This window comes from Rissa tridactyla, chromosome 1 (genome assembly GCF_028500815.1).
Source record: "Rissa tridactyla isolate bRisTri1 chromosome 1, bRisTri1.patW.cur.20221130, whole genome shotgun sequence".
Lineage (NCBI taxonomy): Eukaryota > Metazoa > Chordata > Aves > Charadriiformes > Laridae > Rissa > Rissa tridactyla.
The window spans coordinates 166,192,090-166,217,405 of record NC_071466.1 but is presented as its reverse complement, the minus strand read 5'-3'; the positions used below and the strand labels follow the sequence as shown (position 1 = coordinate 166,217,405).

General features: G+C 47.7%; 6 protein-coding genes across 10 annotated transcripts in view; 4 read left to right on the top strand and 2 right to left on the bottom strand.

Moving 5' to 3' along the window:
* The first annotated feature begins 4,392 nt into the window (after positions 1-4,392).
* LOC128904646 (histone H2A type 2-C) lies at positions 4,393-6,905 on the top strand. The gene is made up of 2 exons (XM_054189300.1): positions 4,393-5,481; positions 6,706-6,905. The coding sequence occupies exon 1, from the start codon at positions 4,440-4,442 to the stop codon at positions 4,827-4,829; it is 390 nt and encodes a 129-aa protein (XP_054045275.1). The 5' UTR covers positions 4,393-4,439; the 3' UTR covers positions 4,830-5,481; positions 6,706-6,905.
* A 17-nt stretch (positions 6,906-6,922) lies between these two features.
* LOC128904633 (histone H1) lies at positions 6,923-8,075 on the top strand. The gene has a single exon (XM_054189283.1). The coding sequence runs from the start codon at positions 6,973-6,975 to the stop codon at positions 7,627-7,629; it is 657 nt and encodes a 218-aa protein (XP_054045258.1). The 5' UTR covers positions 6,923-6,972; the 3' UTR covers positions 7,630-8,075.
* Positions 8,076-8,404: 329 nt separating this feature from the next.
* LOC128904634 (histone H2B 1/2/3/4/6-like) lies at positions 8,405-12,272 on the bottom strand. The gene is made up of 2 exons (XM_054189284.1): positions 10,915-12,272; positions 8,405-9,928 (listed from the first exon to the last, which is right to left on the bottom strand). The coding sequence occupies exon 2, from the start codon at positions 9,727-9,729 to the stop codon at positions 9,181-9,183; it is 549 nt and encodes a 182-aa protein (XP_054045259.1). The 5' UTR covers positions 9,730-9,928; positions 10,915-12,272; the 3' UTR covers positions 8,405-9,180.
* A 2,198-nt stretch (positions 12,273-14,470) lies between these two features.
* LOC128904638 (uncharacterized) overlaps positions 14,471-25,316 on the top strand; it is a 29,637-nt gene continuing 18,791 nt past the window's right edge. Inside the window, exons 1-2 of the mRNA XM_054189294.1 lie at positions 14,471-14,890; positions 23,569-23,594. Coding sequence (XP_054045269.1) covers positions 14,605-14,890; positions 23,569-23,594 — 312 coding nt within the window. The 5' untranslated portion in view covers positions 14,471-14,604. The remainder of the gene's footprint in view (positions 14,891-23,568; positions 23,595-25,316) is intronic.
* LOC128917240 (histone H3-like) lies at positions 15,925-19,205 on the bottom strand. Its single transcript, XM_054219949.1, has 2 exons — positions 18,778-19,205; positions 15,925-16,410 (listed from the first exon to the last, which is right to left on the bottom strand). Exons 1-2 carry the CDS (start codon positions 19,084-19,086, stop codon positions 15,985-15,987), a joined length of 735 nt encoding a protein of 244 aa, XP_054075924.1. The 5' UTR covers positions 19,087-19,205; the 3' UTR covers positions 15,925-15,984.
* Positions 16,720-18,760, top strand: LOC128904640 (histone H3). Of its 5 annotated transcripts, none has more exons than XM_054189295.1 (2): positions 16,720-17,980; positions 18,436-18,760. In XM_054189295.1, the coding sequence occupies exon 1, from the start codon at positions 17,292-17,294 to the stop codon at positions 17,700-17,702; it is 411 nt and encodes a 136-aa protein (XP_054045270.1). In that variant the 5' UTR covers positions 16,720-17,291; the 3' UTR covers positions 17,703-17,980; positions 18,436-18,760. The 5 variants fall into 5 exon arrangements, 1 of the variants encoding a protein (XP_054045270.1); XR_008464584.1 differs by lacking the exon at positions 16,720-17,980 and adding an exon at positions 17,992-18,330 and having other exon boundaries at positions 18,441-18,760; XR_008464583.1 differs by lacking the exon at positions 16,720-17,980 and adding an exon at positions 17,992-18,330.

Genomic DNA, 25,316 nt, shown 5'->3' with positions numbered 1-25,316 from the left:
AATGAGCTGCTGCTTCAGAGAGATAATTGCATTTTTGGGATATTTCAGTTTTGTCTGAAATGCTGAATTGGAGTACAAGGCTAGTAGCAGTACTTAGCTATTTATGTCGGTGTCTTCATCCTGTTTTAAAAAAAAAAAAGTGAGTTAGTGTTGTGTGACAGACATAAAAGAAATTGAGAAAATTCTGTGTTCCTGTTGAAGACCTTGTAGTGAGTGTTTAGTGGATTTAAGAATGAGTCCTCTAAGAATACATCGATTTCTAGGTGAGTGTATTCAGACTCTGGTGGGTTTTTAGATTTTTACTGAAAAGAATTTATGTCAAGCTGCCAGACCTGTAGATATCTCAAGCAACACCTTTAGTTGGCTATAAGCGTCACACGTAGGTGTATATTTGATATTTTGAGGTTAAATCTGTTTTAAGGAGACAAAATTATTAGCTACCCAAATTTACACTTGTAAACCTCGATTCTGTTTTCACAAATTCTGGACACAAACAGGTTTTTACAACAGTTCCCTTCCTGGTTCAAGAGTTAATTGCAGTTGTGTCAGTAGTATCTTAAATCTTTCTTTTAGTTACGTTTATGGGATATCATCTTTATATTTTAGCTTTTAAAAAACGCCAATTTTGTCATTATTCTTTAATAAGTAGAACGTGTGAATGGCCATTTTGTTGGGGGGGAAGGCATGATTGTGGTACCTACGACCCTCAAGTTAATATTATTGACTCTTCCTCCCAGGAAGCAGCCTGAGGAGAACAACTGTGTTGCAGGCTGAGGACCTCCCTCTCTGTCATGTTCAAGGTCGAGAAAATCTCCCTGGCAGCCCTGTGATTACATTAGTAACCTGCAGGAGTCGCTTGATTCATTCTGCTCCTCCGGTCTGGAATTTTTTTAATCTTTTTTTTTTTTTTTTTTATATTCCTTTGGCCATATTCTCACGTAGGTGAGCCACCTTTACTTCTCTTGGGACAGCGTGAACACTTGCCCGTTGCTGAACCTATTCCTCTTCAGACTGAGTCAAAAGCATTTGAATTTGCTAGATGTTTAAATAGGCACAAAAAGGTAAATTTCATGCACAAGAAATGTGCATAATATGAGAAGAGTGATTTCCTCACCCTGCCTGGGGTGAAGTGGGGTTGTAAAGGAGGCAGGTAGTTCCTACAATTGATAGACCTCTCAGATGGCTTAGGGAAAGGCAGAGGGGAGGGAAAGTGCCCCTGGAATGGGTGTTGAGGCCACATGGAAATGCTGGATTTGACAATGCAAGTCATCCAGGAGCTGCAATATTATATATATTTTTTTTTTTTCCTAGGACTAGTCCAAATCTAGGATGTCTACTGTTTTGTCTGGCTCTTGTACAGAAGGCTTCTTGCATTCTCTTGTGGTATTTTATTTTTTTTTTTGATAAACCTGTGAGGTTGGGAGCTGTATGACTAGCTGGGACTATGTGTGTGGAAACTGTCTGCATGTGGGACTGATACTTCATCTCGTTGTCTAGAACTGTGGTTTGTCTTCAGCTCATTTAATATGGGGGATTTTCTTCCTTTCTTGCGTTTAATAAAGGGTGACAGAGCACTGGAACAGGCTGCCCAGAGAGGCTGTGGAATCTTCTTCTCTGGAAATATTCAAAGGATATGCTTTCCTGTGCAACCTGCTCTCGATGAGCCTGCTTTGGCAGGGGGGTTGGACTAGATGGTCTCTGAAGGTCCCTTCCAAGCCCTGCCATTCTGTGATTCTAAGTGGAAAGGGCACAAAGTAGTAAACTCTTCCTGTTTTATGAAAGGGCACAAAGTAGTAAAAGCTTTCCTTTTTATGAAAGCAATGGAATATCTGGATGCCCTGACTTCAGTCTATGTGCTCAGGTAAACACCTGGTTGTTCACCAGCCACACAAATCATGGGCTGTGGCAGAAATATCAAATCCAGCTTTGAGGACTGCTGACAACCCTTTCTACTCCAGCATCAGAAACGATTGTAAAGCAATTTCCTTGCTGAATTGACTATACTTCCATGAGCTAAATAAGTTTTTCCCCTTTATACATGTGTTATCTTTGGTCTCTGGTAATGACTCTGAGTGGAATCCTTAAAAATAAACAGATCAATGACATGGACATTTGGCTGGACATCCATTGAATTACATAAGGTTTTGTGCTAACACTTCTATCAAGTGAAAATAGGAAAAAGCTCCTTAGTACCTGTACTGTGTCTCAATACCCTGACACTGGTCAAAAAAACAAATGGAATACTGTTCAATTTGATATATCAAATTGAAACTGTTTATTTATTGAGGGAGAGTTGAATTGGCATTTAGTATTTAAATTGAAATTGTTTTGTTAAAAGGGAGAAAACATAATAGAAAGCTTGTGGCATATTCAAGAACAATTATGTGCAAACAATTATGTATTTACCTTATGATGGCGCTAGTTGTGGACACAGTCCTGTAATGCCATCTTCTCTATGACTCCAGAACAGATGTTCTCAGCTCTGGACAACTGGTAACATAAAACCAGACCAATTTGTCCTCGTCTTTGCATGGTGGTCATACAGAACTCTGCGATTCATCTCTGTAATACCACCACCATCTTGTGGTCGTGTATTTCACCTGTGGCCCAGTGTAGTCTTCACAGAAGAAGAAATGATCATGGGGAGGAAAGGGGCATGGAGAAGTGATGTGACTTGCCCAATGCATCAGTGAAGATTAGTGATGGCGTAAAAATGGAAAAATAGAAAGATTCTTGGGATTAGTTAATTTGGCATAATCCACTTAATCACACCACTAAGGAAAGATGCTTTCTAAAGGTCACTGGATGAGCTGGTCTTGGTTGGCCAGACATAAACAAGTTGTGACCATACTTTGTCACATATTTTATTTTGCTTTGTTTGTAATTCTGCCATGACCTGCATATGCTGAACAGTTTAGATCAGAATTCCCACTGTTGTACCCTTCTGGAAAGAAGGATGTTGAAGCGTGACAGTTAGTTCTCTGTTGCTCTCTGACCTGCAGAATTTAGATGAAATGTGTTCTTTTGGGGGTTTTGGCTGGTTTGGTGGTGGGTGGGTGTGTGTTTGTTGGGTGTTTTTTGTTGTTTTTTTTTTGTTTTGTTTTTGCTGTTTATTTTGTTTGTTTTTTTTTTTTTTTTTTTTTTGCTAGGCTGTAATGGTTGGCCTGGTGGGAGTCATGTCTTTCTCTTTCCCTGAAATATGTCAATGCTGGTGTCCAGGGTAAGCAGCATAGTCTGGCATTTGCACTACTTCAGTGTAATTTCGTGAGATCCATGTCATAGGATCTGGGTTGCATTACAAACAACCACGTGTTAGAGTATAAAAGCATCAAGGAATGAGGATGGTAACAAAAAAAATGACACAGAAATGAGCAGAATCCCAGGTTATGGGGAAAACGGAGGAAGAGTGAGCCGCACAGCACTGGGGTAGCAGGATGTGGCTGTCCAGGCTGGAGGCTCCTTCATTGGTTTACACAAGGATGGTGTCTGCCCTTGCCAGAAAAGCATGGAAGAAAGAGAAAAATATGTCAAGGCATAAAGAGAAACCATGGATAATTAAAGCAAAGGAGCAACAATGAACAGGAATCTCTCTGTTCACAAGACAAGCCCAGAACGTACCAGACAAACATCCTCAATCTGCAAGTCAATTCAGCTTATTGGCACACTGAGATATTCTCTAGTCTGAATAAAACCATCACAGCGTGTCTTTCCAATGCTCTGCAGAATAGCATTGCAAATAGTTTGATTAAAGTAATTCTTGAGTAATTTATCTCCAAAATGGGAGAGATTTCCTCTAAGTTCCTGCCTGGTTTCTGCACATACCATCTGCTGGGTGGCAGATGTCCCTACGAAAAGGAACGTGTCTATTTTGTAATAATAATAATTTTTCAAAAAAGGAAATCCTGTAGTAGCATTTCCGAGGTTCTAAATACAGGACCATTTCTAAAACGACAGCCACCGCACCAGCAGAGGCTCCCCCTGTTCCTGGGAGGCCGCTGCACACCGCTGCTCTCCTCAGGCCCGCAGGAACACGTTTCCCTGTAGGACGGAGTTCTGGAGCACGTCCCGGGGACGGGGGCAGCCGCGGCGGGGGCTGTTCGGCCGAAACGAGCCACAATCGGAGCCGAGGGGCGGCGGGTTGTACCCCGTCCCCCCCCACAACGCCGCTGCGCCGGGAGCGCCCGTCCCGTGCTCTTCCCTACACCCCCGCTGGTAGGCGGGACAGCGCGCAGGGCGGGGCCAGCCGCCCGCTCCCCCATTGGGTGGATTTGGATCCGCAGCGCCATTGGTCGGCGCGAGGGCGAGCGCTCCGCAGCCAATCGCAAAGCGGGCCGGGGCGCGCGGGGAAGCTATAAAAGGGGGCCGGGCGCAGAGGCCGTGCGGCGGGCGTGTCTCGTCGGTGTTCGGTGGGTGGTGGCTGCGGAAGAGCGTCGGGTACTATGTCTGGCCGTGGGAAGCAGGGCGGGAAGGCGCGGGCCAAGGCCAAGTCGCGCTCGTCGCGGGCCGGGCTGCAGTTCCCCGTGGGCCGCGTGCACCGTCTGCTGCGCAAGGGCAACTACGCGGAGCGGGTGGGCGCCGGCGCGCCGGTGTACCTGGCGGCCGTGCTGGAGTACCTGACGGCCGAGATCCTGGAGCTGGCAGGCAACGCGGCCCGCGACAACAAGAAGACGCGCATCATCCCCCGCCACCTGCAGCTGGCCATCCGCAACGACGAGGAGCTCAACAAGCTGCTGGGCAAGGTGACGATCGCGCAGGGCGGGGTGCTGCCCAACATCCAGGCCGTGCTGCTGCCCAAGAAGACCGAGAGTCACAAGGCCAAGAGCAAGTGAAGCGGACCTGTGGGAGCACTCATATCTCAAAAGTAACCCAAAGGCTCTTTTTAGAGCCACCCACTTCCTCATAAAAGGAGCTGCAGATCCTAAAAATACCCAAAGACAGCCAAGAGAACCTGTTGTTTTTTCTGTTAAAAATCAGATGTTTCTGGTTTTAGCATTAAAAAAAGCCAAGAAAAATTGGATATTTTTAAAGAATTTTTTAAACGGTTCGACTTCAATATTGCTAAAAAAGCCCATTAGTTGCTGATTAATATGTACTAAAAATGAGGTTTCTTCCATATAGAAGGAATCGTTTCGCTCCATGTGGGGTGAGAAGCACACAAAGCCGGAGGCTACTCCAGGAGGGAGCCCCCAGCCCCCACCCCTTTCCCTCACTCCCCCCTGGCCCTGCCTGTGTCGGCTCAGCCCCGCGTGAAGTGGAGGTAACCCACCGATGTCTTTAAAAACAACCACCACCACGCCCTAAGCCCCCAAACAACCTTTTGACCTAGAGAAGTTGCCTTTTTTTTTTCCTCGTAACAAGAAGCATTCTGAATTATTAATTTTTAACACGGTTTTCTCGTGGCTTCATCTGAGCAGCCGTGCCCGTGTCCTGTCCGAAGGCTGACTGGGCTGGAGAGAAATTGGAAATGGCAGGAGATTTGAGGTAAAATGGAGCGTTGCCAATTCTGATTTTTTACCTTATATACATATATATAGTGCTGAATGTTACCGTAGAGATGTTGAAATAAAGCCAGAAAATCAGGGCTTATCGGTCAATAAACACATTTTAATAATTATGCATTCACAAACATAAATTATTTGAATCATAACATTGTACTAAATTTTAGTTTGACCTCCAGTTACAGCCACAAGTGGTAACAAACACCTGACAGGCCTTTGGCAAACAAAAGGGATGTAGGCAACAATGAAGATGTCAGAGAATACTTGTTTTAATTCTCTGTGTTATGAAAAATAAAATGCGTTTATTTTTAATTTGTTGAAGTGTGGTCTTGATAAAGTGCAGATAAAGAATGTCCACCTTTTGCTAGCAGCCAGTCATTTTAGCATAGCAGATACATCAGTTGGATAAGTTATTTTTAATATCACTTCCAATGCAAGAATCGGTCACTGAACAGTAAAAAAACTGAATATTTTGTAATCTGCTGTGAAAAGGGAGCCCGAACTGATAACTTGTGCAAGTTTTATTGTGCCAGAAGTATGGAAAAATCAGTTGCAGCGGTGTCTCCTTAGACAACGATGACTCAGATTTTCACCAATCAAACTGTATCAAAATAAAAACAACGCTCAATTATAGAGCGACAGGGTACTAATTAAAAGTGGCAACAAAAACTGGCCGTGTTAAGTTCTTATGTCGCCTAATTTATTAGGAAAATAAAAATTTCTGTAGCCGAGTGCTAGGGAACCATGTCTGTATTGTGCTCACTGAGCAACACAGTCCAAGCTGCTATGCTGCAAAAAGTCCTCTCCTCTGGGGCACAAACAGCCCTTCGCAGGACTTTAATCTGCCTCTGGCCTTGTCGCATGATGCACTAATTTAATTTATTTTAATTATTTTGAAAGGGGTAAAGGATTTTGGACAGAGAAGCTAATTTCTAATCCATATTCAGTGCTCGAGATGAGCCTGTGTTACTTCCTCCTCTTTGAAATCAATTTGCGATTAAAATATCCATTCAAATCCCCGGTTTTCAGTTCAGATTAAGAGAAGACCCTTTAAAGAATACTAATTAATTACTTTGGAGATTTAGTTGCCCACGTCGCGGATTTTATTTAGAAGGAAAAACAAAAGTTTCTGCCTCCCGAGGTCTGCCCAGGTCCAGGACTCGGGGTTTATCGCCTCTTTTTTAACTCACCCTTTGCCTCTTCGAAGGGAAACTTCGCCCAGGGGAACAACAATCTGTCTTTTCCACGCCGCTGCCACCCGGGGGGAGCTCGGGGGCGGAAATTCGGATAAAAACGGGCTTTTTCGGCTCCTAAGAAACACAAAATGAGCGGGGAGAAGAGACCTTTCTGCCGTGCAGCGGGGCGGGCGCTGCAACGCACCAATCACCGCGCGGCTCCGCTCTATAAATACGAGGCCGCCGACTTGGTACAGGCCCAGTGGTTCCCCCCGATCCGTGGACGAACGGCTGCCACCATGTCGGAGACCGCGCCTGTTGCCGCTCCCGCTGTCTCTGCGCCCGGTGCCAAGGCCGCCGCCAAGAAGCCGAAGAAAACGGCGGGCGGCTCCAAAGCCCGCAAACCCGCCGGCCCCAGCGTCACCGAGCTGATCACCAAGGCCGTCTCCGCCTCCAAGGAGCGCAAGGGGCTCTCCCTCGCCGCGCTCAAGAAGGCGCTGGCCGCCGGCGGCTACGATGTGGAGAAGAACAACAGCCGCATCAAGCTGGGGCTCAAGAGTCTCGTCAGCAAGGGCACTCTGGTGCAGACCAAGGGCACCGGCGCCTCCGGGTCTTTCAAACTGAACAAGAAACCTGGTGAGACAAAGGAGAAAGCAACCAAGAAAAAGCCAGCGGCTAAGCCGAAGAAGCCAGCGGCTAAGAAGCCCGCCAGTGCCGCCAAGAAGCCCAAGAAAGCTGCAGCTGTGAAGAAGAGCCCCAAGAAAGCCAAGAAGCCGGCTGCTACCGCGGCCAAGAAAGCAGCCAAGAGCCCCAAGAAAGCAGCCAAAGCAGGCCGCCCCAAAAAGGCAGCAAAGAGCCCGGCCAAGGCAAAGGCAGTAAAGCCCAAGGCAGCCAAGCCCAAGGCAGCCAAGCCGAAAGCGGCCAAGGCAAAGAAGGCGGCGCCCAAAAAGAAGTGAAACGTCTGAGAAAAAACTATAGAGTCTACTCATTTAAATAAACCCAAAGGCTCTTTTAAGAGCCACCCACTTTCTCTTAAAAGGAGCTGGAACACTATAGTAAATCGCAGCAGCCAAACCAAATCCTGCACAGATTTTAGTAGGATTTTATACCGGAACGACGAAAGTTACCATTTTCAAAACGTGCGCATTCCGTGCGGCCTGCCGGGCAGTCACGGGCCTTTCTTAAAGAGGAAACGTTTTTCCTACGTGCAATTCGGGAGCCCGACGCTTACTCCGCCCCTCTCGTTAATGACCGGCGCAGCCGAGAGCGGCTGCAGGAGGCGGCGGCGGCGACCCCTGAGCCCGGGGAGCGGCTCCCGGCCCAGTTTAAAAGTCCCGCGCTGGTCCGGGATTGGTCCATTCCGCCCACCCAGCCCAGCCCCCCAGGCCCCGCCCCTCGGGGCAGTGACTCCTCCCCCTCCCTTTCGAGGCTCCGCGGCGGCCCCTCCTTCCCCTTCCCCGGAGGTGGCGGTGGGGGGAGCACGGACGGATCAGGAATGGAGAAAAGCTGCGTGTGCCGCGCCCCGGCTCCGCCTTTGTCCCCGCAGAAGGCAGCTCCCCCCGGCAGCGCAGCTTCGGCGGACGGAACTCGACTTTCGCAACAGCGCGGCGGGGTAGGAAGATCTGCGGACCCACGCTCCAATACTGCCAGCCCCCTCCGCCCCGCGTGCCCTGCGCAGCACCGGCCGCCCCCACATCCGCGTCCCTATTTGTCATTTTTATATGTATATAATTTTTTTTTTTAAAAAGAGAACCAACTCCTACGCAAGTTTGTTGTTGGTGTTTTAAACCAGAAAACTTTTCTGTAAAGAAAAAAATCACTATTTTCAATCGAGTAGGGACATTATTTCACTGAAGAAAGCGGTGGTATTGGAGGAGGGGTGGGGGGGTACTGAAACGTTATCGAGAAAAAAAAGCCCACCCCAACCAGAAAGCAAGCTACAAGCACAACTAGAAGGCTCACTTCAGAAACTGCTTTCAGAGTATTTATTAGTTACTGAAAGAGGCAGAAATAAACTTTTTATGTTGCAGGTATATGGCACAGAGAGCGAGTTCTGAATAGCAGCCGGCATTTTCTACCGGACCTATCCAGTAAAAGGCATTAAACCGCTTAGAAAATAAAATAAATAACGACCTACCTTACGCCCGTGGGACTTCCGAGTTCTGAAAACGGAGAGCTGGTAAAACAAGACAAAGTTGCCGCTGCTTTTTGGACATAGATCAAGCCTAGAGCTAATACCACATACCCAGAAACAAGTTTTAAACAACCAACTATAACTCCACATACCAAGTACGGGCTGCTAACCAGGAGCACGCAGCACAAAAATTAAGTGATTACATTTCAGCTACCTGAAAAGAGAAATACTTAACTTTCCAGTGATGTGAAAATAAGCAGGCTACACACATACCTTCCAAAAAAAAAACCCAGTAATTCAGCTCTTCCACATGAAAAAATTGGTGGCTCTTAAAAGAGCCTTTTGGGTTAAAAACTGACGGGTCCGAGACGCTCTACTTGGAGCTCGTGTACTTGGTGACAGCCTTGGTGCCCTCGGAGACGGCGTGCTTGGCCAGCTCGCCGGGCAGCAGGAGCCGCACGGCCGTCTGGATCTCCCGCGAGGTGATGGTGGAGCGCTTGTTGTAGTGCGCCAGGCGCGAGGCCTCGCCAGCGATGCGCTCGAAGATGTCGTTGACGAAGGAGTTCATGATGCCCATGGCCTTGGACGAGATGCCCGTGTCGGGGTGCACCTGCTTCAGCACCTTGTACACGTAGATGGAGTAGCTCTCCTTGCGGCTCTTCTTGCGCTTCTTGTCGCCCTTCTTCTGCGTCTTGGTCACCGCTTTCTTGGAGCCCTTCTTGGGCGCGGGAGCGGACTTGGCCGGCTCGGGCATGATAAGAACTCTCTGGTGGCTCAGCAGCACCGGAGTACCTGCTAATGCGATTACTCCCCTATTTATAGGGGCCTTATGCAAATTTCTGGCCTCCGCTATCAGCGCTTCTATTGGGTAACGGGGCCGCTGACGTCCGGTCTCGTACGAACGGCTTTGTAATTGGCCCATTTTAAATCCCACGCTCGCATTGGTTAATAATTCGAATCCAACCAGCCAATCACAACGAACACTTTCAATCGCACGGCGCGGTGGTGAAGCTCATCCCCTGCCCTCCGGCCCCCGGGGTCACCCCGCAGCATCCGGGCCCCTGTGTCCCCTGCAGCTCGGGCTGATCTGCACGTACAAAGTGTCGTTATCGGTAATTTCTCTAGAAAAAACAAATATAGAGGAAATTACAAGGGGTTTTGCTACTCTTCTTTTTCTTTTTTTCCCCTTCAAAATGTGTACCTGCATACTGCATATAACAGCCACGAGTTATGTGTAAAAGGGAAAAAATGCAACCAGAAAAGATATGGAGCAGTAAGATACGGAACACTAAGCTTTCTTAGTATTGTGTTTGAAATTAATTCTTCCGGCCCGCAGAACACGGCTTGTTTTTCAGCACTGTAAGTGAGATGGAGGTTCTGATTTAATGTCTGAGTTGAAAGAATGTGGACTTCTTTTGGGATGTAATAAATGTTGGATGAATTTGTTTAAGTCAAAGCAAGATATTCCTGGTAATACAGGCGAATCGTGGATTTCAAACTGAACTTTGAATTTATTGTGAATCAGAAATTCTGGCTGTTTTCTTGTTGACTTAATTGTTCAAGAAGAAAATATAATTGTTTAAATAGTCTAACATGATTAATGATATTAAGAATTCTGGCATAGTTTTGTTGTTTGTGGTTTTTTTCTTAATATGTGATGGGGAAATGTTCTTTAATATAGTATTAATCTGTATGTTTAGAAAAGGGGTAACCATGATTTTTTTAAAAATTAAAATTATGTGTGGCCACATTATAAGTTACAATTATAAATTCATTAATTGGTAAATGAGAGCCCTATGATCCGCTTTGAAAGCAATCAAGTTAATTTTTTTGTTGAATGATGCTAGGACTGGATAACTTGGTATGATATAGCCAGTGCTATAATGATGCTATTTCCTTTTGGAACCCTTAAGGGCCATTCAAAATCTAGACTTTGTTGGTATCAGAGGAGATGGATGGCACGGGCCTACACAAGGAACCCATCTGGCATGGGTAAATGTTGCTTAAGGTGAGCGAGACTGCTAAAATCACAACAAAACTAATTCTTCAGGCAGATTTGTAAGGACAGTAAGAGACATTCTGGGCAAGCGATAAAAAGACCTCTCACCTTACCAGGCTGGTTTGGTTTTTTGTTGTTGTTTTTTTTTGTTTTTTTTTCCTTTTGCCCTGCTGGGCAGAATTCTGGATGCACAAAGATTTCCAGCCTATGTCCAAAATAGTGCTGTCTGAAGAAAGGTAGCCAGATGAGGAAAGAGTGGAACCTTTCTCCTTCCTGGTGAGTAAGGCTTGCTTGAAGGCACTTCTGCTGTGCTCAACACCTAAACTGGGGGGACAAAAGCAGCCACCCGTGTTGAGGAGAGCAGCTTCCTGCTGCCTTTGTGATGCTGTGGCTCTCTGGTTTCATGTCCGCCTCCCCCAGCTCTGCTCCCCCTCATCAGGGACGGGGATGAGGTGGGTGCTCATCCATCTCCATTTGCTCTGCTTCCCCCACAGCTGCCTTTAGCAGCTCAGTTAGCTTGGAGGAAATATGGTGAGGCAGGAGGGAGTTGTGTCTGCCTTTTAAAGAGAAAAAAAGCAGCTCTCCCTTTTTCAGGAAAGAAGGAAGAGAAGACAGAGTGGCCTCTCACTAAACATTTAACTCCTCATATATGCAGTGAACCTGATGACTTTCTTTTGGCACAAACATTATGGAAAAGCGGTTTACAGAGAACACCTCTGCCCGGTAACTGGAGTTCTCTTGTGAACATCTATGAAAGCCCACGACTTGACATGCTGCTCTGGGACAGTGTGGCATAGGAGCTCCGGTTTTGTCTCCACAATAGCAGATGAAGGCTGCTGCTCTTGTTACGCTTCTCTGAAAGATAAAATGTAGACTAACACAGGGCAATCTCCGCAATGTGAAGTGCATGGGTCCAGAAAGCAGAGGCATTAAAAACAAGACACATGCATTCTTCCCCCCGCCACCAAACAAACCCAGCTTCTGCAAACACCTGCCTCCCCATGTTAATCCTTTCAAGTCTGTTGATCAGTTCCAACAAAAATGGCAGTTGATTCAGGTCTCGGAGATTCTCAGTTCTAACAAGTTTTATAAAAATCAGCTACGGAGTAGAAAGAAATCCACGTTAGAGCCTCCATTGAGGAAAGGTGGCTACTGTGAACTTGAACAACTACTGCTTGTTTTTAGCCTTCCAGATAAAAAAAATCTGTTAAAAAAACCTCAAAACACAACCTGCCCCTGCAAAACCAGCAGCTGAATAATAACTGAAGGCCAGTCGTTCCTGATGTAGTGTGGTTGTGCGTGGTGCCCCTTCACAAGGGGGTACAACTGGAGAGTGACGAAGGCAAAATAATTGGGGAGGGGAGTAGGGAGAGGGTTAGAAGATATTTATAAAGGGAACACACATTCTTGGAAAGAACTGATTGTGGAAACCTTATCAGTGATGCCAGATGAGCTGAGTTTATTGCACTGTTTAGACAAGGTATATGGAAAAGGAATCTAGACACTCATATTTCTCTCAACAGCCTAAAAAACCTCATTGTCAGTAAAGGAAATAGATGGGAATTTATTGACATCCAGTCACTTCAATAACAGTGGAGTTCCCAGTGTCTTACCGAGGCTTTGGAGTATCCAAAAGAAATAATCCTTCAGAGTCAGGAAACCTAAGTCTGATGGGAGGGAACAGAGAAAAGGCTTCAAGAACAACTCAAGGATGTCAGAGTTTGAAGGAGTCACCAGCCTACTGCAGGTTACCAAACAGTATGAACTGTGGGACTCTCTTTTTCCCCTCATTGGGGTATTTCCTGCATGTGAACACATTGTGCTGCAAGCTGGCAGCTTTCTCCTGCTCAGGTAATTGCACCATCTGGAAGTTTCTATGAGGTAACAGGAAGACATAAAGGCAAATCTGCTGTTAGTGTTTTGCCACTACAGCTCCTGTGTGAGCTCTGCATGGATTTTTCTGGAAAATGCCCTTTCTTATTCTGAAATCTCAAGTCAGAAAGATAATCCTTTTCTGTCTATGCTTATTGCTTAAATGGGTTTCAAGGGAAAAAATGGGATTTTTTAGTAGTACCTTGGCCTTCTGCTGTATCCCACCTTCTGCAGCCTCTTCAACCAGAAGTGCTGGAGCGCTGCTTGTCTAATGAGGGAAAGTCAGACACCTGTGCATTATTTTGGGCTTACAGAGTACACTTTGGCAATGCCAAAAGCTCCTGAAAAGCAAACAAACAGAAAAAATTAACCAAAACAAAGAAGCAGAGACAAAAATACAAAATTTTAATAGTAGTAGGACAAGTGTTAGAGATTTAGATTGGTTTCTAAATGTCATTTAATTTCAGTCTGGTGTATTCCACTGTGGTAATACAGAGAAAAGAACCAATGGTAATTCTCACGAGAAGTTACAGAACAACAAGATCGTAGCACATAGAATAAGGGATTATTACAAATGCATTGATGATGAAACGCAGCTGTCTAGCGGTTCTGATTATTTTGGAAAAATTCTAAAGTGCGTGATGCATCCAAGAATCACATGTGAGGAGTCTGGTTTTAAGGTTATGAGTAGCTACTGTAAATCTTTTAGACAACAAGACTGGAATATTAAACACAATTGTATTAAATGCTGCAGACTGCCATCTATACCTGCAAGTTTTCTAGCTTTGTAAATTGCTGTCATTATCAGCTGAAGACTTATAACTAATTACAGAAAGAGTAAGCATAAAATAAACGTACTGGAAAAGCCACCAGATGAAAGTAAAGCATAAAGGGGGGGGGGGGGGGGAGGGGAGAGAAAGTTGCCGTCCATTTTCTGAAATAAAATGACATTTGGAAACTTGAGATTACTAAAGATGATTAAGAGGAGGCAATCCATTAAAATGATGTTTTCTTCCCTCTGAGAGCAGATGTAGAACTACAACTTAGACAAATGTTATGTTTTGTGTCCAAATAAGGGAAGAAAAAAACAGCAAAAGGAATGCTTTGAGATATTACTTATCAATGAAGGGTAGGACAGTGAAAATGAGAAACACACCAAATTTTTAGAAGCAATCTAGGTTTTTTTTTCATGCATACACTAACAAGATAAATAGATCAGTGCCTTCAACAGCACCTCAGTCCCATAAACACAAAAAAAGCCGCGTGATCACGCAGTTAAGAGACCCGGGACGTGCAACTGACTTAAAACGCCTACAAAAAGGGAACGTGTCTCCATGAAACAAATAAAAATAAAACGCATTAATCGCGTTACTCAGCACTCGCTATGACACAGTGGATTTACCCGAGCACAGACACCACCGCGCCCGCCCATCTCCCTCTCCGTCCCGATCCCCGTTGGAGCCCTTTGTGGAAGCGCACGGAAATGGCGGCGCGCGGGCGGGAAGCAGCACTCGCGGCCCCGCCGCCCCCATTGGCTGGATTTTGCTGCAGACCCGCGCCCGCGCACCACCCGGCCCCCCCCTCGCCCCCCCCTCCCCCCAACTTCTACCCCGGCAACGGGCACCCGGCGCCGCAGCGACGGGAGGAAGGGTGCCCCCTGCGGGGCAGGGCCTCCCGCCGTGCTCAGCCCCAGCCGGCGGCCTCCCGGGGCCGGGGACGAGACTGGCACGGAGCCGACTGCCCGCCCCCGCCCCCCATCGGAGGCGATGGCGCGAACGGCCCTGCCCGCAGGGGGAAGGGCGCGCAGAAGAGCCCGCCCTGGCCCTGCCCCGTCGCAGTCCTCAAACAGGTCGGACCCAGGGCAATATACACCGGCGCGGGCGGCCCTTCCCGCCATACGGTGTCGGGGTCGATTGGAGCGGAAGCATGTCTGGCAGAGGCAAGGGCGGGAAGGGGCTCGGCAAAGGGGGTGCTAAACGCCACCGTAAGGTGTTGCGCGACAATATCCAGGGCATCACCAAGCCGGCCATCCGCCGCCTGGCTCGGCGCGGCGGCGTCAAGCGCATCTCGGGGCTCATCTACGAGGAGACGCGCGGCGTTCTCAAGGTCTTCCTGGAGAACGTGATCCGCGACGCCGTCACCTACACCGAGCACGCCAAGAGGAAGACGGTCACGGCCATGGACGTGGTCTACGCTCTCAAGCGACAGGGGCGCACCCTCTACGGCTTCGGCGGCTAAACTCTGATTCCTGGGATAGGTCACGATTTTAAAAACACAAAGGCTCTTTTCAGAGCCACCCACGAATTTCAAGGAAAGAGCCGTAATCGCTGTTAGTTTCTGCACGCGTGTTGTTTTTAAGGTAGCGATAAAATTACAATGGGGGGTTCCGGGGCGGAATGCTGGTGTTGGTCTTTTGCTGTTGCTGCTCAGAGTCCCCGCTACCCCCAGTCCTTCTCTCAACACTCTCTTAAGCAACAGGCGAGTTTCAAATCGGCAAAAAACGATGAGCCTCCATTGCTCGTTGGGAAAAATACCGGGGCATCCACTCCTAGGGATCTACTCGTGGGGTTCCCTGGGCTCGGGAGAAAAGCATTCAGGTCAGGAAAGATAGGTACGTCTTTCATTCCCCTCCCACTGCTTGCTTACCCATTCTCCTTCCCCTCTTTGTCCCCCGTCATACACCTTCCCTGTCCTGCTTCGAACCGGGAATGGAAGGGAATTTGCCCGCAAGGAAACCGGGATGCCAAGCACAAAGCCCTATAGCGAGAGCCGCTCCCCGGCCACCGGCTTCAGAGCAGCGCCCGCAAACAGGAAGCTCATGAAATGGCGGCACGCTCGTCCCGGCCGCTCGGGGGCGGGACAAAGCGGGAAGGCGCAGGAATGAGAAACAGCCCAGAGCGCTCGTAGCGCCCCAGGGACGGCGGCAGAAAGAGGCTGCGAGCCCTCTGCCAGAACGCCTCCCCTTACTCCGCCTTCCCCTGCTGAAAGGCTGCCCGTTCTCCGGACACCGCTCTCGACCACACTCCCGTTACCCTGAGCGGGCAGCTTTAAACAGGGAACCTCGGAACCGCTAACAGAGGCCGAGGAAGGGGCGGGGCGGGGGAAAGAGAGGTACCCCACGCTTCCTTCAGCCCAAACCTCCCTGCTGTCCCAAAACCGGCGCTGCCTCGAGCACGGAAAACAGCGCTCGGCACAGGCCGCCCGCGCCTGCTCCACAAAAAACAGAGACACAGCTCTCTCCCGTGGCCATGTGGTGGCTCTTAAAAGAGCCTTTGGGTTTGGTCGTGGCGGGGCAGGAGCCGCAGCTCAGGCGCGCTCCCCGCGGATGCGTCGGGCCAGCTGGATGTCCTTGGGCATGATGGTGACGCGCTTGGCGTGGATGGCGCAGAGGTTGGTGTCCTCGAAGAGCCCCACCAGGTAGGCCTCGCTGGCCTCCTGCAGCGCCATGACGGCCGAGCTCTGGAAGCGCAGGTCGGTCTTGAAGTCCTGCGCGATCTCGCGCACCAGGCGCTGGAAGGGCAGCTTGCGGATCAGCAGCTCCGTCGACTTCTGGTAGCGCCGGATCTCGCGCAGCGCCACCGTGCCGGGCCGGTAGCGGTGCGGCTTCTTCACGCCGCCCGTGGCCGGCGCGCTCTTGCGGGCCGCCTTGGTGGCCAGCTGCTTGCGGGGCGCCTTCCCGCCTGTCGACTTACGCGCTGTCTGCTTTGTGCGTGCCATCCTAGTTCCCTGCGTCTACTTGTCAGAGAAAGAAAGCGATGAGTCCCGCGGCTCCTATTTACAGGGAATGGCGACCCCGCCTTCCCGCCTCTGATTGGTCGAAAAAGCCAAGAATTTAATTGGTTAGTTCGAAACACCCTGTGAGCAGGGCGGTAGGTGAAGGTGCCCCGAGCCTCAGCCCTTTCCAAAACAGGGTACTGTCCTTTGTTTTTCCTTTTTTTTTTCTTTTATCTCCAGAAGATCTGAAAGCGTTTTAAAGTTTTATTTCTCTAGTGTCTACTTCTCTTATTTGTTTTCTTTTTTTTTTTTTACTGAGTTGTTTGTGAGTTTTAGTGGTGCTTACAGGGTCTATGTTATGTGACAATGTGTACCACTTTAGTTGCTAAAAAGCACTCTAATAGGTCAATTTTGGATTCAAATTCAAATTGTTGTCAAAGTATTTTATTTTTCCAGAAATGCTTCCCTAAATTAACCTAGTACAACAAAGTATAAATGAACGGGTTTTTACGTACTTAGATTTTACCAATTAGACCAAAAAAACCCAAACATATATATCCTTCTGTAAACCTTACCTGTTTGCTATCAGAGTCTTTCTGCGGGTTGTATGAGAAGTACATTGATGAAGGAAATAATTAATAAAGACAAGTTGTAAAAAAAAAAAACAGCTTCCGAGAAAGCGGAAGATTAAAAGATTAAGTCTGTGATTTAACTACTGAAGTACACGTTTCAGCACAGACGGGGTTAACGCGGGATTTTCAAATTAGCCCAATGAGATCGGCTCTTTCCATCAGCCAATGAGCAGCCAAAGCTCGGATATAAAAAGGAGTCGCTGTCGGTTAAGCTCAACAGTTTTCTGTTGTTAGTTCTAAGCTACTAAGAGTCGGAGGAGTATAGCGATGGCGCGTACGAAGCAGACAGCGCGTAAGTCGACGGGCGGGAAGGCGCCCCGCAAGCAGCTGGCCACTAAGGCGGCCCGCAAGAGCGCGCCGGCCACGGGCGGCGTGAAGAAGCCGCACCGCTACCGGCCCGGCACGGTGGCGCTGCGCGAGATCCGGCGCTACCAGAAGTCGACGGAGCTGCTGATCCGCAAGCTGCCCTTCCAGCGCCTGGTGCGCGAGATCGCGCAGGACTTCAAGACCGACCTGCGCTTCCAGAGCTCGGCCGTCATGGCGCTGCAGGAGGCCAGCGAGGCCTACCTGGTGGGGCTCTTCGAGGACACCAACCTCTGCGCCATCCACGCCAAGCGCGTCACCATCATGCCCAAGGACATCCAGCTGGCCCGACGCATCCGCGGGGAGCGCGCCTGAGCTGCGGCTCCTGCCCCGCCACGACCAAACCCAAAGGCTCTTTTAAGAGCCACCACATGGCCACGGGAGAGAGCTGTGTCTCTGTTTTTTATGGAGCAGGCGCGGGCGGCCTGTGCCGAGCGCTGTTTTCCGTGCTCGAGGCAGCGCCGGTTTTGGGACAGCAGGGAGGTTTGGGCTGAAGGAAGCGTGGGGTACCTCTCTTTCCCCCGCCCCGCCCCTTCCTCGGCCTCTGTGTGTTGGCAGTTCCGAGGTTCCCTGTTTAAAGCTGCCCGCTCAGGGTAACGGGAGTGTGGTCGAGAGCGGTGTCCGGAGAACGGGCAGCCTTTCAGCAGGGGAAGGCGGAGTAAGGGGAGGCGTTCTGGCAGAGGGCTCGCAGCCTCTTTCTGCCGCCGTCCCTGGGGCGCTACGAGCGCTCTGGGCTGTTCCTCATTCCTGCGCCTTCCCGCTTTGTCCCGCCCCCGAGCGGCCGGGACGAGCGTGCCGCCATTTCATGAGCTTCCTGTTTGCGGGCGCTGCTCTGAAGCCGGTGGCCGGGGAGCGGCTCTCGCTATAGGGCTTTGTGCTTGGCATCCCGGTTTCCTTGCGGGCAAATTCCCTTCCATTCCCGGTTCGAAGCAGGACAGGGAAGGTGTATGACGGGGGACAAAGAGGGGAAGGAGAATGGGTAAGCAAGCAGTGGGAGGGGAATGAAAGACGTACCTATCTTTCCTGACCTGAATGCTTTTCTCCCGAGCCCAGGGAACCCCACGAGTAGATCCCTAGGAGTGGATGCCCCGGTATTTTTCCCAACGAGCAATGGAGGCTCATCGTTTTTTGCCGATTTGAAACTCGCCTGTTGCTTAAGAGAGTGTTGAGAGAAGGACTGGGGGTAGCGGGGACTCTGAGCAGCAACAGCAAAAGACCAACACCAGCATTCCGCCCCGGAACCCCCCATTGTAATTTTATCGCTACCTTAAAAACAACACGCGTGCAGAAACTAACAGCGATTACGGCTCTTTCCTTGAAATTCGTGGGTGGCTCTGAAAAGAGCCTTTGTGTTTTTAAAATCGTGACCTATCCCAGGAATCAGAGTTTAGCCGCCGAAGCCGTAGAGGGTGCGCCCCTGTCGCTTGAGAGCGTAGACCACGTCCATGGCCGTGACCGTCTTCCTCTTGGCGTGCTCGGTGTAGGTGACGGCGTCGCGGATCACGTTCTCCAGGAAGACCTTGAGAACGCCGCGCGTCTCCTCATAGATGAGCCCCGAGATGCGCTTGACGCCGCCGCGCCGAGCCAGGCGGCGGATGGCCGGCTTGGTGATGCCCTGGATGTTGTCGCGCAACACCTTACGGTGGCGTTTAGCACCCCCTTTGCCGAGCCCCTTCCCGCCCTTGCCTCTACCAGACATGCTTCCGCTCCAATCGACCCCGACACCGTATGGCGGGAAGGGCCGCCCGCGCCGGTGTATATTGCCCTGGGTCCGACCTGTTTGAGGACTGCGACGGGGCAGGGCCAGGGCGGGCTCTTCTGCGCGCCCTTCCCCCTGCGGGCAGGGCCGTTCGCGCCATCGCCTCCGATGGGGGGCGGGGGGCGGGCAGTCGGCTCCGTGCCAGTCTCGTCCCCGGCCCCGGGAGGCCGCCGGCTGGGGCTGAGCACGGCGGGAGGCGCTGCCCCGCAGGGGGCACCCTTCGTCCCACTGCGCACGTCCCGGCCCCGTCGCTGCGGCGCCGGGTGCCCGTTGCGGGGCGGGGGGGGGGGACGGCGACACGATGCGTGGGGCCGGGTGGTGCGCGGGCGCGGGTCTGCAGCAAAATCCAGCCAATGGGGGCGGCGGGGCCGCGAGTGCTGCTTCCCGCCCGCGCGCGGGCCCGCCCCGCCCCGCTCGCGCGCCGCCGCCGCCATTTCCCGCCACTTCCACAAAGGGCTCCAACGGGGTCGGGATGGGGAGCGGGGTGATCTCCAGGGCCGCCGTTGTGGCCTTCTGGTCGGTCGGTGTTTTCGGCTTAGGGGAGGTCACCGTGGGGGAATGGTCCCCTTGGCTGAGCCCCTTCCCGTAGGAATATCTTTGGAGCCTTGAGCGGTTCCCGTGTCCCGATTTAGCGGCTTTATCGTTCCAGGAGAAGATGCCGGGCTTTGCTGAGGGTCTCTCTCGGCACCACGAGTCCGCGGGAGCTGCTGCGGTGCCTCCCGGAGGCACCACCCGTGTAGAAAGCCCTCAAACCTTGCGTGGACAGACTGTTTTACTTTTCCTGTCTTCTTTAGCATTTAAATTTACAGTAAATATATATTTGAGGGCATTTTTACTTAGCGCTTGAAGGGGTATCAAATAAATTCTTTTCCAAACATTTGCTATTTACCATCTTTTTCTTGTCATGATTTTTTCCCTGGTTAGTTACATCTCTGCGAGACACAGGTTTTGGTGTTTTTTTTGTGTTTGGTTGGTCAAGTATTTGTCATTTTGTTTGATCCTCCCTATTTTTCCCTGTTTCCTAGTGGGTCCCCATTACTATACTGTTTCCTGGTCCTGAAAAGTTTTTGCTTGGTAATTTCACAGCCCTTTCCCTTTGAGCTGTCACTCTTTTTTTTTTTTTTTTTTTTTTCCCCCCCCCATTATTTGTCCTTTGTCATCCCTTTTTCTTGAAAGAATTTTCTCTTACTTTGCTGCTTTGGGGATTGTTTTGGGATTATTTTTTTTCCTTGCTCTCTGTAGCCTTCTAATATGTATGCTAGGTAATTCGGTTTATGTTTGGAGACCATTTTGACGTGTCTATTTTCATGTATAGATAGCCAGTTTTGTAGTGTTGATATTAGCCTTTAATAATATCTCCTGATTTAGTTGTACAGAAATAGCATATTTATCTTTGCATACCAACCTTGATGGTGCTATTGGCACAGATGAAGCTCCTCGGTTTATGTTAGAATCACTATGTCTTCTCAAACTGTTTATCAGTTCACTTAGTGTTTGAGGACGAAAAATGAATTGATATGCAGCCTTTTTTTCTCCCATGTTTACAGGTTACAGCGTTGTTATGGTTTGAGAAACTCATAACAACTTTTTGTCGTTTAAACAATTATTCTCTCACCTGATGACCCCTCCCCATCTGGGAAGGGGAATTGGAGAAAATAAGGAAACACGAGGGTTTGAAATATAAATAGATTTAATAGAATAAGACTAAATAGTTAATAATAATATTAAAGAACCAGTATTGATCCCGATACCAATAAAAAATATACAAGGATTATATTCAGCCCATTCTATCAGCAGGGAGCTGTGCACTCCCAGCAGTGGACAGCAAATGTCGGACATTGCAAGCACTACGGCTTTGGGAGGAAGGGAAGGGCTCAGGGGTCTGGCAGCAGGGCAAAAGGTTCTCAGGACCACTGCCATCAAGGGAGAGAGAAACTACACACCAGACTTTCTAACTTATATTGAATGTGGCGTTCATTGTGTGGAATAATCAAGTCGGCCAGCTTGGGTCGAGTGCCCGGGCCTTGCTCCTCCTCACCCCTGCACCTGGCAAGGCTCGAAAACACTGAGACCTTGAATCCCACACAGCCTAGCTGGCTACAAAGTAAATATTTTCACAAATTCAGACAATGGCTTTCTAAAAGTGCAGTTTTCCCAAGCATTAGAAGATGTTAGTCCTGTGTCGCTCAAACCAGGACAAGCATGAATCGAATACAACAGAGAGCTCAGTGAAGCTTCTGCATAACTATAGAGTGTATTCTACCCTGCCTATTACTTCTCTCAGTATTTAATTAATATCATACGCCTTTTCCATGATAGTGATTAGTGTGATTTTCCCCTCAGTTTGTCTAGGTTCAAAAGACCCCTTTTGTTCTCTTCAGAGCTGCTGGAAGAATTATTTTGCCCTTTTCATCTGGCGTATTTGTTTTTAATCATGCAAGTTTTTGCACGTCTTTTCTAGAGCTTTGCTTTCATTTCACCTAATGACTTCAATTGTGTAGGTGTTAATATTCTTGTAGATTATCCACTTTAACAATTTAATTCTCTTTATGTAGTTTAGTGGGAATAGGTACTCTGCCTTGCAAGTTGCCCTATTCGCCTCCCATACCTAGTGTTGATTTGCACTTTGTCAAAAAGTTGCAATCTCTTTTAGCATCCATTCCTTGCTGCTTTTTAGTTCACTAGATCTCTTTTTGTGGTATTTGTTGTGCGGTTAATTTTTTTTTCCCGGTGAAATTTAACCTTTGCTTATTTTTGCGTCATACTGTCTTGATCCTCTTTATATTAGACTTCCTTAAATAATCAACTTTTCATCCTTATCTGAGGTCTGTTACTTCTTAAGAGTAACAACCCAGCTGAAGAACTGAAACAGCTAACAGTGTGATTTGTTCCTGACCAAAGCAATATCTTAACTTCAAAAGTGATAAAAACTGCAGATGGTCTGAAGCATGAATTTTTACTATGACCGATTTTACACAGAATCTTTATAGATATGATAGCAATGTACAGGCAGATAGAATAGATCTCTATTACAGTGTGCTTGGGTTATTTGAGGAAATATTATTCTATATTTCATGATTGTTAAAGCCAAGTTACGCTTACCCAATTTTATCTTTTCCACACCAAACAACAGTTTAGTTTTCTTGGTTTTATTTTAGCATAATGCAGGTGTGTGGTATCTTTCTAAACTTTTCACTGGCAGCTGTAGATATAAAATAACATTGTGTATACTATTGAAGTGGAACTTCAATTATTATTGAAGTGGAACTATTGAAGGGGGGAACTTCTGAAAAATAGACAAAATTAAACCAAAAGGAGGGGCCTACATCCTGTTTACAGGAGCTCAAACCTTTCTATATTCTGGAAAAGAAGGAAGGAGCACCGAGCAATTTGCATTGATTGAATTCTGGGGTAACAGTTCATTTCCTAATGTAACACCTTGGTCTCATATTTTGTTGCCAGTGTTCATCCTTCACTCCTGGTGGTTCGTTTACATGGATATTGTTACTAAGAACCAACAAGTGAATATATGAACCACCCATTAATCATTTATTTTTTTTTTTTACAATTCATCTTTTCTCATTAATCAAGACAGTATGGGGAGGGTGGAAAGCTCTGTTTTGCTCTTCCTGATCAAGCAGCATTAGTTGGAAGAGCCTTGAGCTGTCTCCTGTGGTGTGGGAAGGCAGCCAGGGCACACCAGAGTGAAGGAGCGAGGAAATAATTCTATTCCTCTTCCCATTCTAGGTATGTCATAGCAGATCGCAGCGCTCTTCTTCCCTTCTGCATCAGCTTTCAATCTCCCATCCTGCCATTCCTGCTAATATTCCTGGCCTTCCGAGAAGATAACTGTCCCCTTGAGGAGGCTGGTGAATAATGTGAATTTCAAAATTTGTTTTCTCTTCAGTGACCTACTTTTCTTTGGCGTTTTGAGGAAAACTGCTTAGTTATTTGAAGAAGCTGCTTGCTGATGTCTCAGTAGATCTGCCACCACGTGTTTTCAGTTCAATAGTAGAATTAATATCAACATAGAAAGTCTCTGTGGTGTATTTTTTAAACCATCCCAAAGTATTGTGATAGAAATGTTGTTATTTGGAGGTAGAGATTTGCTTCACCTCCTAAAGCAGACGCTTGCGGTAAAAGTGCTATTTTACTTATGTGAGAAATTTGTGAGGGAATTTTCTCAGGGAAATCTAAGTGTTCTCAGAGCATAATCACAGGAAACGTGAAATCCAGATAAGCGTGGAGGTAGATTTTTGCCTAGAGTGGCAATTGCCATGATGAAAATATTACAGAAGTTGTCCAATTCCATGAAATTATTTTGTAAGTTGTGCCACAAATTTCTTAATTAAAGCACAAGAAAAGTTAATGCTCTGTGCATCCTACTCATATGGAGACTCCGACCTGTCAATCTCTGCCCAGGTCACCAACCTACAGCTCTGCACAAGGCCATCTGTCAGGAAAATGAAGACAGTTTATGGCATAGATGTCTTGAGGCTCTCCAAACTTTAAGCATTTTGTATGTCATTAACTGAAAATAAACTTCACTATTCTCATTTATTCATCACTTTCTTTTGACCATAGTTTTCAGTTTCACTGCTTGTCCTCCTGACCCTAACTCCGTCTTCAGAACTGTCTCACCACCATCTTCCACCTTCACTGAAACCTCCAGGTTGATCCTAATAAAAAGATACTTCCACAACAGAAAACAATAAATAAATAAATACATAATTTTTTTCAATGGTTAGAAGTACCAAAATGAAAATAATATGAATGCCAAGAATCACCAGAAGACACATGGAGAACAAAAGAGAGGATATTGTATCTTTGTAGCACTGTGTGAAATAGTTGCACCTTGAGTACTGTGCATATTTCTGGCCTCTAAATAAAAAAAAAAGATGTAGTGCAACTGGAAAAGAAAGTTCTGAGAAAGATGATAAAATGATTAAAGGTTTAAAATGCCTTCCCTACTGAGGATACTAGGATGCTTTCAGAGCAGAGACAACTACTAGGTGAAGATGTTCTTACTTATCTTCTTTACTATCTATAAGGTCAGTGGCTAAGTCTATCAAATTTAGTGAGGTCCAATCTAATTATAAAATTAGTTACCAACCAAAAGGTTAATGAGGCAAGGAGAGCTGCCTAAATATCACCACAGGTGGCTTTGTGAAGTAGACAGACTCCTAATCTCTATAGCATTTTTCAAAATGCTAGAGAAGAGAGGACGATGATGAGTGAAAAGGTGAGGATGGAGCCATCTCTCTCCTCTATAGACATGAATTCTGGAGACCACAGCTGCTTGCATAACTGAGCATTTTTTGACACTGCTGTTAAATAGTTCTTGTCTCTTAAAGACTTCTACACTGATCCCTGGAGGTACCAACTGCCATTCAATTACATTCACTTGTTGAGTGTGGGAAAGTAAGAGAAGATCAGCGAGGAGGACTGTAAACATGCTCAAGTGACTTGCACGTGGGGTGCTGGAAAAAACACATCACACTAACTGTTGTTTAGTCTTATATGCTTGACAAGTAGAACATCTACACTTAGATAACATAGGCCTGTGATAGACTCAAGGGCACCTTATCGAACATGCCCAAGATTCCTGCCCTGCAGTTGAAGAAGATCAAAGCACAGTGGAAAACCACGCCTGAATCCTTGAAATACAGGTGAGAACAGTAAGTCTGAGCTCTTGCGCTCTCACTCTGTTGCTAACAAGGCCTCTCTTGCTAGTAAGGACTCTCTCTTGCTCTGCAGTGCCTGCGTCCTCTGCTTGCATGCTTCTGCCCAGGTGTTGCTTCAGAGATTCCCTGATCTGTGAGGTATCAAGATTAAATTAGTTCTTTGCATTTAATCCATGGTTTTGTGGTTGTTCCTGCGTCGTGCCTCTGTCAGCTCACACACTGAGGATCAGTTTTGTTTTTCTCATAAGGTCAAGAAAATCTCCATCAAACAACCCCCCAAAACAAATGCCACCGTCCCCAATCTCCTATTCATTAACTTTTTTTTTTAAGGGATTACAAGTTACTTAGTGTCCTGGTCTGTGTAGTTATTTTCATGATTATCTCACAGACTACTTGGGGAGGCAATAGAGGAAATTCCTTGGCAGAAAAAAGCTGCAGCGCCTGTAGGATGAGGGAAGGACTTGGCTTCTATTTGAAATCCCTCCC